The sequence below is a fragment of the Asterias rubens genome, chromosome 19 (assembly GCF_902459465.1).
Source record: "Asterias rubens chromosome 19, eAstRub1.3, whole genome shotgun sequence".
NCBI classification, from domain to species: Eukaryota; Metazoa; Echinodermata; class Asteroidea; order Forcipulatida; family Asteriidae; genus Asterias; species Asterias rubens.
In genome coordinates, this window is record NC_047080.1 from 12,483,089 (window position 1) to 12,499,806 (window position 16,718).

Here is a 16,718-nt window from a genome sequence, read left to right on the forward strand (position 1 = left end):
GGCTTAGCAAAGTGGACTCACTTTGTACTTGCTTGGTGTTGTCGAGACACCTCACAAATGACCCAACAAGTTTTTATTGTTTTGTATCATTCCTAGCTATGTGTTTACAATGTAAATAAATAATACATATCTTTTGTAAATACAATATTTGTTGCAATTGGTCTGAGACTTATGCCTTTGTACTTATTATGTAAGTACATTGTAAATACATTATTTAGTCACATGATTTTTAGAAGCATAAATGGTTCAGTGGGATGTGGTTCTTAAAACCAACACCATAAAAGTATGGTGTTCAACAATCTAGGGCAAATCCTTTCTAAATGCCATAATTTAAATGTCTGGTGTTCACATTTACTTTGATGTTATTAAATTTGCTACACCTTGATACTCAACTTAATAGTTATTAAAGATTCTTTTCCAATGATTCAAGGTTTATTAGAATGTGGGATATTCCTAAGTCTGGGGTTATGTGAGTGGCACATGGCACAATGAGTGATAAATACTCCTGGAAAGTACTTTCATATTAAGTTTAGAAACCCTAATACTACCAAAAATGTGGCAAAAAGGACATTTTCTCATTATGGAAACAAATAATATATGGCAAAAAAGGATATTTTCTCATTATGGAAACAAATAATATATGGCAAAAAAGGACATTTTCTCATTATGGAAACAAATTTTTGGGTTTTGTCATTTACAATTAAATTCCTTGTATTTATTGTATGTATATTTTTATTTGTTTGAACAATTTATTTTGCTTTGGTTATTATTGTTATTTTTAAAACTTCAGTTGTTACACTTTTCACCCATTATTATGAGTGTATTAACAGATTCCTGTATATTACTACACTTATTTAGATCGTGAAATTAATGAAATATGCCATGTGTGTTGGCAGAATTATGATTAAAACAATAATTTTTAGTTCTGTTTTCTTATTTTTATTTCTCATTTTTATTTTACATCAATTGTCTGTACCTTAATTGTTGTTATATTTGACAATATTTCAGTGACAGTTGAAACTAAGGTAGCCTGACACTTTAGGCACCAATAACTTACTGTCAATCATTTTGTCATAGAAAAACCTAAGAATAAAATTGTATCTACATTGTATACAATTAAAAATGCACTGATTTGGCAGTTACGTTTTGTATTACCGGTTTGCAGCATGTTATGACATAAACAGATAAATCGTACTATATAGCCTTTTATTTGTGATTATGCTCAAGTTTTAATTAAAAAAGAATTACCAGACAAAGCGAAAAGTACATAAAGAAGGGTTGAAAGCTATTGAATATTAAAATATGCTAATGAAGTGGGCGGGACTTTACGCTATTTTGTGGTCACACCCTTTTTTCCCTTTGTTGAAAGTGCGAATGCGCGGTGACCCAAAGGTCATTGTATCACGTTCGATCTGCTATCACACACTTCGAGGACGACAACGAGCCGGCAAAACGAGGGCGATATTTAATTGCTACAAAACTCCTTATTTTCCAGAAATTCTCCACATAATATGACAGTGTGACACAAACATTTACTTTATACGATGCCTGGGGAAGATGATAAGCCTACTTCTGGGTTGTCGTCAAGCCACCCACATCTTTCTGCTGAGGATGAAGCTCACTATTCCAAGTTGTTCGATCAGCTGGACGTGAATGGCGATGGGCGAATTGATGTAGACGATTTGCAGGAAGGTTTTCAGCGACTTGGAGTTCATGTTGTACCCGGTCATGCTCAGGTAATTTCTGGTCACTCTTTCATTTTGACTTAATTAAAAAGGATACTTTATTATGATTCGGTTTTAATGAAGTCTGTGGCATATTTTGATGTATTTGTTTGCCTGGTCATCTATACAAAATCACATGGCTTGGCAGAAATGGTACTTCGTCCTACCTCCATGGTTCAATCTAAAATAAAATGTAGGCCTAATAAATATTCATAATTGTTCATGACCACCGTCACCGAATTTACAACTACTACTCTAGCTGTACTAGAGTAGAGACAGTAAAAACAGTACTTTATCTTTATGTTTGCGTTTGGCCTAAGCCTCCCCCTCACCGGCATATGTTTATGAATATTGAATCTAGTAGGGCCTACTGTTGCGATAACGTAACCCTCCTCCAGACAATGTCAGACGGCTCCTGACAGGAGGAGGGTTATGTTATCGCAACCTGGTAACTAGTACGTAGTTGTAGTAAATTGTTCTAGTTGCGATAATCACCGTATAGCCTGCGACCGTTTGGGAGGATGGAGGGTTACGAATATGATGATCAAACTCAATTGTAATCTATCACACTCAGTCCTCCATGGTCACAGTATCAAGAAGTAATTTTTTCTCAAAACAAAACAAGTCAAGTCAAGTCTAAAGTCATCTTTGCCCAACCAAGTCAATTCACAAGTCACATATGTCATGAAAAGAGCACTTGAAAATATTGGGAGTTAATATCAAACTTTTCAGAAGTCTTGGGGACTCTTGGACTTGGGCACATTTTTGTCACTTTTTAGAAAAATCTCTACTCAAGACTTGGGAACAAAAGTATCACACAATTTAACAAACCAAAAATGCTGGATTTGTCTTTTCATGAATTTTCGGTCTATTGTGTTTGTGAATTTTGATCCCTGTGTAAAGCTTTCAGATGAAACATTTTGAATACATTTTTTTTCTTTTTTTCTTTCCGCTCTGCAGAAATTTATGTCCAAGAGTGACCAGAACAAAGATGGTCATTTGGATTTTGTGGAGTTTGTGCAGTACGTGATGGAGCACGAGAAACAACTGAAATTAGTATTCAAGCACATTGACCACAACCAAGATGGTCACCTAGACGTCCATGAAATCTTGGCATCGTTAAGAAAACTAGGAGTTTCCGTCAGTGAAGAAGAAGCTGACAAGCTGATGAAGAGGTAAAGTACTGAGTTAGTAGGGTAGACTGACCCCAATCTCCCTCCTGGCTAACATAGTTATTGTAAAATTGTAGTAGTTCAAAGTTCACTCTTTATGTTCTTCTTTTCATTGCAGTGTGAGATTTTGAAAAACAAATTTAATAAAACACTCATTCACTTTTTAATGGCAGTTACACCCCTTTAATTTCACATGCCCTGCCCACCCTGCTTTCAGCTGTTAAGCTTCGGGTTTGGTTGGCTTCCCCATTATCTCATCATTCTCGCTGGAGTCTTTTCTTTAAACATTCTGTTTCACATGCCCTGGCCATAGATCAGAATTATCAGTCAGCAAGGACAAAAGTTCATTTTGTTCTCTGCTGAAGTTGACAACAGTTGTTCAGTTATCTTGCATTCAACCATCAAAAATGCATACATAATGTGCTCAAAATGTGCAAACAGAGGTTTGTACCATACAGCACAAAGTATGGACAATAATATTTACATACAGTGGCGGCGCTTTACTTCCCCCCCCCCCCTCAACAGTTTGCCAAAATGCTCTCCATGCTTTGATATAATTATGATTTCTTTTTTATCCCATTTGGCAATCAGTTTGTCTCCCCATCAAATTTCTTCCTTGCCCCACACTAGTCCCAAAACTTGTCTGGCTCCGCCACTGTTTACATACAAACAAAATTGTCAGCTCTTTTTTTGTTTAAGCCCAATGTTTTTTTTAAAAGAAAACCCGCCATGAAATCAACCATTTCAGATTAAAGGGCTGTAAAGGGTGTGCCGTACCAACCCATTTGGAGGACGATGTGGAGTGTGTATGCTAGTAAGTGGGAGTTTCAAGATTTTGCGTTCCGTTTGTTTGTCACCAAAAGAAAATTGTTATACCTTGTTCATCAGGCACCCCCCCCCCACAAAGCCCTCTCCCTGGTTCAACGATAGTTGGGAGCATGATAAGCTAAGCTTGCACGTTATACATTGTTAATTTGCATCTTAAGTTGGTTTATGTTTATGATTTTGTTGATTTTATTGTTTTGCTCTATTCCTGATAAGAAAGCATTTAAACGCTTGCATGTCACTAATTTAAATAACCTTTTGTTGCTAACTTTGTTGTTTCCGCCCTAATATATTTTATTGTTAGAATAGTAATAAGTTTTCGTTCTGTAGTTCAATGTATGTTGTTTTGGTTGTTTTGCATACAGCATGTGGCTAGATGACATCCTAAGTTGGTATTGTTTGTTTCTTTGCACTGTTTTGTTTGTTTGCACTGTTTTGTTTGTTTGCACTGTATTGCTTTTTGCAACTTTTCCGTTGTTGGTAGACTGAAGCAGTAGAGGCCTACAGTGTTTTGGGTGCACACTCCTTAATAAAGACATAGTCTGCTTAAATCTTTATGCAGATTTTTAAATGAGCACATTGCCTTCAAATCTATTAAAAAGTTTCTGCTTGTATCTACTCAATTAGGCTATTCTTGTTTGTATTGTTGCCAATATTGTCACCTTGCTTTGGCAATATTTCAATAATTACTGGTCACACTTTTTCTGTGAGCGTTGCAATCTTGTCAGTTTGCAGGCTGCGTAAACTTAAATTAACTTTTAATTCCTGTTCAGGTCATGAGCCAGGGGAATTCATTGAGTTTAAATTATGTCAGGAGAACACAATTGAATGACACTATTGTTAGTGTCAGGGAGCATGTAACAAACCCATCATTGACTATTGTATGTAGTACACACTAAAATTAACTGCCTGGATCTTCATTTAGCGTAGACTTTGTACATGTATCAGGAGCTTTGATAAAGGCTGCATAATCTGCTGCACTGTATCTGTTTGAACTCTCGCCCTTAATTTGCCAGGATAGGTAGCAAAAGTAGGGTTTTATCTCATTTTATCACAGCAAACAAAAGAAAGATCATATTTTCATTTGTGCTGGTAACTCCTTGAGTCGGGCTACATCCTATAACCTCAAATCTCAAGGGTCTTTCTCAGGATCTTTGCTGTTTCAAAAAGCGCCGCCTTCTGCAAACCAACAGATCTAACAATTATGCCTATTTCCCCAGTGCTTATTACAATGTATTGTTACTATTAAAAAGTATTTTTGGTAATGATACAAAGGACGTCTCATAAGTGCACTTTAAATCACTGTAGCTTCAACTTCCTGGTTTCCTCAGGCTTGTGAGCGACAGTGATTAAGTTCACTTACAAGACATCCATGATTTCTTTACCAGATTATTATAATTATAATAATGAAGAATGTTGATGAGCTCTTGGAGTATTGGAATCATCTTTCATTATAGAGTATTACATGAACATATGACATAGTCGGTCATTAACGCTAAACACCCAGCTTGTACAGTTGGCTGTGGGATGCTGTATTTTTAAAGATGGTGCACATTTGTCAGCGCCTTCCATCCTGCTACCAGCCTCGTCTCAAGTCTCTGATTGCCTCCTGAGTGCTCCTCCAAAGTCTCAGAGTGTAATTATATCTCTTTGATATTATGAGATGCATTCCTTATTTGCAACCTGAAGAGATAGTTCAGTGTCATTCCTTCCTCCATGGTGTCATCATAAAAGACATACTAAGAATTTCTAAAAGGCATTTCTTGTACACAAAGGTAGTCCTAGTTGTTGGTTGTGGAGTAAAGAGGAAGTTTGACATTTTAAAAAGTGAAACAATTCTAAAAGTGAAAGTTGTTCGTTGCTCATCCGTAGGGATTTGTGCGGACTTCCCCTTCTCTGTGTTTCATTCAGCTTGTGTGTTGGTGACAAGTGACAGCCTGCCTTATTTCCTTCCTAACTAGCCAGTGAGACTTGTACATAGATCTAAAATTACAAATTAACACCTTCCTAGCAATTTTGGAATTCCAGCTGTGTGGAGCTACATGTATGTCACACGCTGGAAATTCAATTCCCTGGAGCAAGACAACAAATGAAATTTTACAATAAGATTCTGAATTTAATGTAACACTCTACCAACTGAGCTATCTAGCCATATGTTGGTGGTCACCCTGTTTTATCAATATCTTTTATCGGGGTGCCAGTCAGAAGCCATTTAACCTGTTCTGCCACATAGCCAGGATTTATGAGAGGGATCACTGTATTAAAGGGGATGTGACTTTTTAATGTAAAAATACACAATGTATTTTGAAAGTACTTTGTTTTCAACTGAAGCAAATTTGGGAATTTCCCAAAAACAAAACTGCTTTCATGGAATGAACTTTCACAGGGACTACTCCTGGAAAATCCCCATACTGAGTTGCTACAAGTCAGGCTTGTTATTCTTTATACATTATTGAATATTAAGCACACGAAAAGAGTTTAGCATTACAATAAAATGCCTAGGTCTGCTTGGGGGGGGGGGGGTCACCCATGATTGCCTTTACCATGGATACTTGAATTCCGCTTTAATCATTGTGCTGTTCGGCAATTGTAGGAATCTAGAACCAAACAGAAAGGACCAGTACAGTAAAGTGGTGTTTCTGCCCTCATGCATAAGGCCAAGTTAAAAACCACACCAGTTGATCGTACTCGCCTTTCTCCATTTTCTTTTAAAAAGCAGCACTCCCTTGTTTATTTCTGCCCCTAAAAGACCTCGTTGGAGGTACCTAGCACCATTCTTTCAAACAATTTGATTTGATTTACTAATATTTTAGAGTTCAAAGTTCTTCTAAAAAGCCAGCAAATAGTTCGTCTTGCTCGTTCCTTTCTTTATAAAAACCCAAATAAAATTAATAGACCCATATACTTCTCTATTTGAGATAAAAACCACTGGGACAATTAACAGGTGTGATTTTGTTTCTTTTGGCCGAAGACTCGTGTGTTTCCAGAGGCACACCAGTTGGGCAGGTCTTTTCAAATAGCTTCCTTGGGATCCTACAGACATCTTGCAGGAAAACTAGTGTAATTTCTTAATTAACAATTTATGAATGTACTTTTAAATTGTGATGAAATACGACAGTAATCAGTTCATGCTTGAACTAGTGCTCAGACTCGAGTGTTTTTGTGTGAAAAATTATCCAAGCTATGTACATGTAATGGTACTTTGATGGGAATCCTTTCTCATCATTACAGTACAGCTCAAGTCCTACTAACCAAGTAAGTTTTTACGGTTATTATGTTTTTGAGTATTTACCAAACTATGATGGCCCAACCTTTAGAACTTGTGATTGATTTGTTGTTGTTTTTCCATTTTCTTTTCAGTATGGATAAAGATGGTTCGCTTAAAGTAGACTGGAATGAATGGAGGAATTACCTTTTGTTACATCCTAGCTCAGATCTTAGAGACATTTATACTTACTGGAAACATGCATCAGTAAGAAGACACTCTTATCATTTTTCATTTTGATTTCTTTGAAACTTCTTGAATTACTCGCCCCCCTTTGAGTGAGATGTGAAGATGTTGGCTCAGTGTGTTATGAAATTCATGCTTAGGCCGTGTCCGATACGACGACTTTGACTTACAGCTGCGGCTAGATCTCGCGTCTCTCGCGGCACTGGCAGACACAATGATCAAGCCGTAGCCGAGGTCGCTGTTTCAGACACGGCCTTAGAGAATCCATTACACTTGTTGTAAAGAGAAGGGTCTTGCTGTTGTGCTTCTTCTATGGTCTGGTACCACCTCACAATGTATCCCTTTCAATGTGTTGTATTATGGTTCATAAAATCATCTTTGCCTGATTTGATAATTCAGTGTCCTTAATGAATAACTTTTTCTTCAACTTTTTTTCGGTGTATTTTTCTTATGGTATTTTTTACTGGTATGCACCCTCAAACAGGCTGATCCTGGAGAGAGCGCAATGTAAATCATAATTATTTATTATAAATGTACACTATTAACTCTTTAAACACCATTTATTTCTGTGATGATTGATGATTTCTAACTAGAAGACTAACAGTGCATGGGTTTTTGTAACATTGGTCTGATTTTAATATATTTTAGTTTATAGACATCGGTGAGACATTGTCTGTTCCGGATGAGTTTACTGAAGATGAGAAGCAGACCGGGAGATGGTGGCGTATTCTACTCGCTGGAGGAGCAGCAGGAGCTGTATCTAGGACAGTCACTGCACCCCTGGACAGACTGAAAGTTATATTCCAGGTCTGTCAATCCCATTAAAAAGACAAGGTTTCTTATAAATATTTCAATTTATTTAACAAAAATAGTTAGTGACCTGATGTTAAAAGGCTCAAAGGCTAAAAAAAAAATATATATATATATATATATATATATAATGAATAGGGTAGATGGCCTTAGCTTTCGATCCAATCCGGACCTTCTTCAGAGGCATAAGACAAGTACAAACAAATACATATCCATTTATAGAAAAAGAGAGGGGGAAAGGGATTAAGGAAAGGATCCAGAAAGAAGCGGGAAAATAACAGCCAATCAAAGTTCCTATTTCAGAAACAATATTGGGGGCTATGAACCAATAGGAGTGAAGTGGCGAGGACAAAGGATGTTTCGAATGAAAGGAAGGGTTACTGGACCATAAAAGTGATAAATGTATTGTTCGACAACAATGCAGGGAGACATGAAAGGGTAGGATTAGAGAGCAAGTTGCATCATGATGCAACTAACAATGGTCAATTAATAAGAATAGCAAGATCAAAGGTATGATGATTTTAAAAATAGGTATGAGGGACCTGTGGAAAAAAAGGGGGGGGGGGTTACTTACATCAGATAGTTACAGTGATGAATTTATAAAAACAACTTTAAACTAGGTTAATTTATATTTTATGTACAGAATATATACAACATATGAGTTCTTAGGCAGAAGTGAAGTGGAGGGTAATGAGAAGTTATTTAACACCAGTGTTTATGTTAAGTCCAAAGGGTTTGACTGTCTTGAGTTGGTGAATCCAGTGTGATTCTCTATTCTTGTGGTGTGTGTCATCACCATTGCAAGCTTCAATCACCAGAAGTTCAACATCAATGACACTATGATTGGGGCTGTTGAAGTGGATAGAGACTGGGTACGGTTTCTTAGTCTTTATGGAAGAGACATGATTCGCAAAGCGAAGACTAAGTTTGGTCTTAGTCTCTCCCACATATTGTAGCCCACATCTCTTACATGATATGACATAGACTACATTAGACGTGCTGCATTCAGAGTCGGTCTTGATGTTGTATGAAGAGCCAGTGGTATGACTCTTCACCTTAAGTGAGGGCTTAATGTGCAGACACGTTTTGCATTTGGAACGGGTACATTTGTGACAGCCCAGTATATCTGTCGGGGGTTGTGTTTGGACTGTACCTGGGGGAAGTTTGGCCCTGACTAGTATGTCACCAAGGTTCTTTGGGCGGCGGAATGCAACCATGGGAACCTGAGGGATTGCTGAGTGTAACCTGCTGGAGGAGTGAAGTATAGGCATGTTATTATTGAGAATTGAGGGAAGTTTGGGTAGTTTGGGGTGGAAGGTGGTGACCAAAGCAACTCTATTGGTAGGAGGTTTTTTAGCTCCCGTGTTAGTCAACAGAGTATGACGAGGTACGTTGAGAGCCCTGTTGATAGCAAGTTGGACCCTACGTTCGCTGTGTCCCCTAGATACAAGGTGTTTCCTTAGCTCTGATGAGCGCCTCTTGTACAGGGTATCTGTGGAACAGATACGCCTGATACGTAAGGCCTGACTGTAAGCAATTGCCTTCTTACAGTGACTAGGGTGACAGCTATTGGAGAGAAGGTACTGGTGGGTGTCGGTGGGTTTACTGTAAACATCTGTGACAAGGCCATTAGGAGACTTGGTTATTGTCACATCTAGAAAGTTCACACTGGTGAGAGATTGTTCGGTAGTGAACTTTATGGTGGGGTGAAATGAGTTGATATGGGCAATAAACTCATCCAAGCTGTCTTGGTCACCACACCAGATGGAGAAAATATCATCAATAAATCTCCACCAAACTAGTGGTCGGTTGGGGGCGGAGGACAGGAGTCTGTCCTCCAACTGAGACATGAATAGGTTAGCATATGAGGGTGCCATTTTGGTACCCATGGCAGTACCCTGTACCTGTAGAAAATGCCTGTCAGAAAATGTGAAATTATTCTTCATTAGAATGTGGCTCATGAGTTCCTTAATATGACTCACTGAGGGGCGGGACTGATTACTAGCATTGAGGGCAGAGACACATGCACTCATGCCTTCATGATGGGGTATGTTAGTATACAGTGATGAAACATCAAAAGTAACCAAAATAGCAGAGTCGGGTATTTGGTGCTTGACCTCATCTAGTTTGTGGAGAAAGTCTTTGGTATCCTTGATGAAGGAAGGAATACGGCAGACTAAGGGTTTGAGGAAGCTATCAACAAACTCAGAAATGCGCTCTGTGGGGCTACCATTCCCAGATACAATAGGTCTCCCCGGGTTATTGGGCTTGTGTATCTTAGGTAGAAGGTAGAACCTTGCTGTACGGGGGTCATGTGGGAGGAGATAGTTAAATGTATCTTTCTCAATATCATTGGCATTATAAATCTTGACCAGGGTGTCACTGATATCTTGGGAGAAAGATTCAGTGGGATCAGAAGCACATTCAATGTAATGATCAGTGTTACTGAGCTGTCTAAGGCCCTCAGCAATGTAGTCATGTGTGTTCATGACTACAACTGCGGACCCCTTGTCAGCCCGTTTAATCACTATGTCTGGTGATTGGCGGAGTTGTGTAAGGGCGTGACGCTCATCTTGGGGGAGGTTGTTGGGAGTAGGGGTACTGGGGGCCTTAAGAACCTCGGAGTTAACCGAATTGATGTATGTCTCTAGAGACACATCTCGGTTCTTAGGGGGTACCCAAGTACTCTTTTCCCTGAAGCGGTTGCGGGGAATAGGTTGGGTCTCCACAGATGACTCGTCATCCATGGAGGGCTCTACATATATATTCAATTTATTGACATTTTTTTTCTTTAGTTAAGATGCACATTTTGACAACGGTTTTACTGATTTCTACCAACAGGTGATCGGATCGAAAAAGAACAATCTTGGAATAATCTCAGGTTTTCAGCACATGTACAGAGAGGGAGGTATCTTATCAATGTGGAGGGGGAATGGTATTAATGTCTTGAAGATTGCTCCAGAAACAGCACTCAAGTTCTACGCATATGAACATGTGAGTGCTCCATTGTATTTTATTCATTATACTCCAATAAGAAAGATTATTGTTATTTTTATTGTCTGGTATTGAAAGCAAGGAACCCTGAAAAGTGACTTTGACCCCAGGGGCAGAAGATACCTGTGCAGGGAAGATGATAAAGAAATGACAACCTAATACTTACATGTATCTACTATCATGCTTATTTTTGTTTTGTAACCTTTTTTAAGCGCCTGAAACAACCCAAACGTGTTTAGCATTGTAGCTGCTGATATTTGAGTAGCAACTGATACATTTTATATGGAATTTTGCTTTGCTATACTATTGAAATCGTTCACTGAAACAATTGGTTTGTTGATTCAGATCAAGAAACTTCTAAGGATCGAAGGGAAAGAGTTGAAGATTCATCACCGATTTGCGGCTGGTTCAATGGCTGGGGTCATATCACAATCTATCATCTATCCAATGGAGGTATGTATTGGTACTGAAGACCATAGTCTGAATTCCTGCTAAGCAAAAATGTTTAGCAAGATATCTTGCTCAATTTTCATCAAACTACAAAGTTTGCTAAGGCAAGCACAGTTCAATTTTGCTAAGCAGGAATGGATCACCAGCCAAAATGTCTGACTGATTCCCGCCCTTCAGGAACATGTTTTAAAAGTAGGAATTTTTCTAGTCTTGCAAACTTTTGTGATTTTTTTCCGTAGATTTGGATCTTCTACACATCATCATTATACTTAAGTCTTAAACAATTGGCAAATTGGTATGTTCTTGAGAATCTTAACTCAGGTGCAGCATCATCCTGTAAAGTCAGTCACTGACTGTTTTTTCTTCCATCGCCCCACCTAAGGATGGCTTTGAAGGTCTACCTAGCTTGTAAATATGTATATCTAATAAATAATATCTAATGATTATGTTTTGTGCTTGTAGGTACTGAAGACAAGGTTAGCAATAAGAAAGACTGGTCAGTACAAGGGCATCTTAGACTGTGCAATGAAAGTATACAGGACTGAAGGCCTACGGTGTTTCTACAAAGGGTATATACCCAATGCACTAGGCATCATACCATACGCTGGCATTGATTTAGCTGTGTATGAGGTGAGTGTATATTCAATCTGTCATTCAATCTAGAAACCCTCAACTTTGACTCAATTCTTAATAATAAGATTTGTGTATTAATTTTGGTTTTACCATTACACCAAAATGTTGTGTGTGCGTTTTGCAGACAAAGAGGAGATCTTGCTCTTATATTCATTTGTCTTGCTCTTTATCGGAATTGAGGTGAATTTCCTTTGATTCCAAGTGACGCATATTTATGTGCTTTATTAAATTTTTACTCTGCATTTGCTTCTCTTTTTGTTTTACTGTTGTGTATTTGTAATCAAATTGCTACCAGTACTTCTGCTAATGTTTTATTCCCTTATTATTTGACTGTACATCACATTGAAATGGTGTTAAAGGTTTTTATAAATGCAATTAAGTATTAGTTAAGTGTGTCAGCACTGACTGTATATTCAGTTCTTTCCCGAGTTCTGAGAAAAATCACAGGCATATAACTTGGGTGGGATTCGAACCCACCACCTTTGCAATTCTAGCTTTATTTGTTTACTTGTAATCATTTTTTCTTGTGCTTTAAAAAAAATATTGAAATATACAAACAAATAAACAAACACTCCATTGAGCTGAAATCACTCTCGTAGTTTGAATTTTGTTCCTAACAGACGGTGAAAAATCGATGGTTAAAGAACCACCACCAGTCTGGTGCCCCACCCACGTTAGTACTGCTGGCCTGTGGCACATTCTCAAGTACCTGTGGACAATTAGCGAGCTATCCATTGGCCTTGGTTAGGACAAGGTTGCAAGCACAAAGTAAGTATGACTTCTGAATTCCTCAAAATGTGATGTCACAACCGGTGGCAGACTTTGGAATGCTAGGTGGCAGACGACAATCAAGAAAATTAATGCTTTCGTAGTAATCTTGTGATAATTTACAAAAGTATTGGTAATTCTCTGCCTCTTAGTGCCAATTCTGTTCTATATGTTTTAGACAGGGTGAACAATAACACAAGCTTGCCTTTTTGGAATCCTAACAAATGCGTCTCTTTTCTTGTCCTTTTCTATGCAGCTTCAAAAGAGAGTTCAATGATAGGATTGTTCCGTGCCATTTACACACAAGAGGGCGTGCGAGGTTTGTACCGGGGCATCGCGCCAAATTTCATGAAGGTCGCCCCCGCAGTCAGCATCGGCTATGTGGTGTACGAGAATGTTCGACAAGTCCTGGGCGTAAGAATGTAACCACGATATCATTGTACAGTCTCTCCTCTATATTTCTTGCTGTATATTTTGGTACTCCTAGATTGGTCATAGGTGCGACTGATTGGGAGGGAAGACAATGTGTTCTGGATTAATCTCATTTTGCACCACGCTGATTTGGGGGCAAATTGGTTCTGTTTTTAAATTATTTTATTTGTTGAATAAACTGAACTGAAATGAATAATGTGTCGCCACCATGTTTGTCACGTACCCTGCTGTATGCAATAACAGTTATGCATTCTGATGAGCAAGCACCAGACTATGTTCTTCTTCCTGTTTCAATTTGATGAGATTAATTTGAATTGTTGACAAAACATTTGTCAGATCTTCACCTTATTTGCGGAGTCAACCTGAGTGTAATAACACTGCACTGTATAACACAATGACTTTCAAAATGGCACTACCGAGGTGATTGAGACGATGACAATAGATTGAATTGGGTAAGAAGACAACATACAAGAATTGAAATCTGCACAGGTGATGAAGAGCGCTTTGATTTGCCTCCGAGATGGTGCATTAATGGGCATGGATATTGTTTGCAAGAGCTCTTTTAAACTTATGATCTGTCAAAGGTTTGTGCATGAAATTACTGTAAAAGTAGGCGGAGCATGTAACCATCATTGGCGATGTGTGTACAACAGGCGCCCTCTGTGGTAAATATGTAGAGAGCTTTGAATTGGTTTTATATCTAAGATGTTTCTCTGTGTACAACAGGCGCCCTCTGTGGTAAATATGTAGAGAGCTTTGAATTGGTTTTATATCTAAGATGTTTCTCTGTGACTTTTCCTGCTACTAGTTTTTCTTTCATTGTCTGAACTTTTTTGTGCCTTTGATCTTTTTCTTTTTGTACTCGAGATTAAAAAATTGTTGAGCTTAATGTAAGCTTGTCTGCCTTATGTAATAATAAAGAGATGTCGAAGGTGAGGATAGTTGTTTACTCTACCAATAGCTACGCCCTGTACACTGACCACGCCCATTTCTGACCTGGCTCATAAGTTATGTTAAATAATCATATTTTGTGTTCGCTCACTATGTTTTCTGTTTCCAAAACTGCTACCATGCATTTAATACTAATAATTTTGGTGGACTATTCAAACCTTGATTGATAGTTAACTCTGTATTTCAAACTTGCATTTCCAACGAGAACTCAAATTTTGTTCTCGCCAGTCCAGTAAATGTGCCAACAATCCCGATAAATCTGTCAAAAAAATTGTATCTTTACTGGTGTTAATATAACATCAACCCGTGTCAAAGTTTAAATAAGTATTTATTTATTTAATTAGAAGTTTTTGGTGTTGGGGAATGTGATATAAAGTTGATAGATTTTTATTGTTGCTCGGTAGAACATGTTATGATAGGAGTTTAAGATTGTATATACAAGAGTTGAAGCATATCACTAATAATCGTCTGCAGCTCCTACTTTGGGCCTGAAATAGCAGATGGATTTCTACAGTAGGGTTCTCTGCTTACATAGCTAGCGCTGAAATTCAGCGCCTGCACATGAGCGGAGAGTGGTTATCATTAGCGCATATTTCGGCAGTAAGCAGAGCCATTAAAATGGCTCTGCAGAGCAGGGACCCCTTGGTTGAACCATTGCCATGGAGCAGACCATTTATTGTCAGGCATTTGGGAATTATGGGATGGTTGACTTGTGCCCAGTTTTATGGGTCTGCTTACTGCACAAGTCCGCACTCTGTAAGCGCAGAATTATTTGGTAAGCACAACTATTATTTGTTATCCTGTCATCCTTCATATAAAGTCATTTTAAAAATTTTCTTGAAAGTTAATCTTTTCATGTTTAAAACTCGAACTTTTTATAAAGTTTTTATAGTCACTTTAACAAAGTCTCAATTTTGAGAAAGTCAAATGGCAAGAGTATCTCTTCTCTTCCTTGTTTATAATTATATTATGTATGTATTTAACCTTCTTATTTACCTTCATAATTTGGTTTTCATAGGACTGTTACTCTAATCATCTCAAATCCCTTAAGCAGTTTAAAGGTGTTGTGTTCATGCAACTGTAAATAATTATAATTTATACCCATAACTAACTTATACCCCCCCCCCCCCCCGATACGCTTACTTCTACTACCTAAAATCCTAACCCAGACTCTACCCAAAACCAACCCCTACCCCAAACTCAACTCCTACATGAAATACAAACCCCTACCCCAAAACCCCTACCCCAACGCAAACGGAACCCCCCTTCCTAAAGCCCAACCCTAAACTCGAACCCAGCCATACCCTTACCTCACACCCAGTCCCAGGAACCATAGGTATGCCTGACCCCTACCCCAAACCCTAACACCCACCCCTAACATCCACCCCTAACACCCACCCCTAACACCCACCCAAAACCCTAAGCCAATCCCCTCTTGACTCTCCAACCCAAACTTGCAAGTGCAATTATACAATTCAGACCTTTATCCATTGGAACAGAGCAAGAAGATTGGTGTTGTCTCTGTAATTGCTTTGAGGCATTGTGTGTGCACTCCCATTAAATAGCTGTATGGCAAAACGTTGGCTTCCCAATGGTTGATTTGGCTCAATTTGCACTGTTTTAGGCCTGTCACATGTAACAGTGTTGCAGGTCTCGCGACCGGTCTTGGTGGCGAGACAGAGACCGGTCTCGACACTCTGGTCTTGGTGGGGAGACTATTTTGGGTCTGGGACATGCTGGTCTGGGGTGTACTGGTCTTGACTTTAACACTGTCATGGTATTGATACACTATGTTCACAGCTGGGGTGCGTTTTGGCGGATGTAACCAACAATTGTTTCAGTTGTTTTGGCCTACGTTATACACTAGTAGCCAAACCAGTTATTGGTTGCGACCGCCAAAATGCACCCATTATGTTAAAGAGCAGTCACATCAGACACAGATGTGGATTGAGCGCAGTGTTCTTCATGTTGGTAGCCAAGGTGCAGCCATGTTGCGTTTCCATTGTAACCAAATAGAGGCTGGGATAGCAAAATAGTCAGGTCCCCCTTGGTACAATAAAAAGCAGTATTGATTATTGCTATCACATAAAGGGAACACTACAAAGATGAATGCTACATGGCTTGGTTTCTAAATGTTTCACATTTTTTGACTTTTAACTTTGAGATTAATTATTAACAAATTCACTCATTCCTGTCGAGTTGTATGAAGACATTTTTTTTGTTGAAGTTTTAAATTTGTTAATTTTTATATATTTTTTTATATGTCAGTTACTGATGTATTTATGAATGAAATAATTCAATTCAGAGTAATAAATATTAACAGCCATTGAGCCAAAGTTTAGTTATTTGTTGTCTGTTCGTCGTTTGTCGACTCACTGGAAAATGTAGTTACATGTACAAAGATTAAGAGGTTGTGAAGACAATGTTGGACTATAGGCCATAGCAGCGTTCTTGCCGAAGCCATCAATTCAGACTCTGCCTTCTTAATAGGGAAAGTTAACTCAATTT

The 16,718-nt window shown here is 38.4% G+C and overlaps 1 protein-coding gene across 2 annotated transcripts; it reads left to right on the forward strand.

The window, feature by feature from the left end:
- Positions 1-1,421: 1,421 nt before the first annotated feature.
- Positions 1,422-16,394, forward strand: LOC117303062 (calcium-binding mitochondrial carrier protein SCaMC-2-like). 2 transcript variants are annotated; one of them, XM_033787117.1, is made up of 10 exons: positions 1,422-1,736; positions 2,685-2,899; positions 3,645-3,710; positions 7,082-7,193; positions 7,821-7,979; positions 10,824-10,976; positions 11,322-11,429; positions 11,889-12,056; positions 12,680-12,827; positions 13,084-16,394. In XM_033787117.1, exons 1-10 carry the CDS (start codon positions 1,545-1,547, stop codon positions 13,251-13,253), a joined length of 1,491 nt encoding a protein of 496 aa, XP_033643008.1. In that variant the 5' UTR covers positions 1,422-1,544; the 3' UTR covers positions 13,254-16,394. The 2 variants fall into 2 exon arrangements, with proteins under 2 accessions (XP_033643008.1, XP_033643009.1); XM_033787118.1 differs by lacking the exon at positions 3,645-3,710.
- Positions 16,395-16,718: the final 324 nt, after the last annotated feature.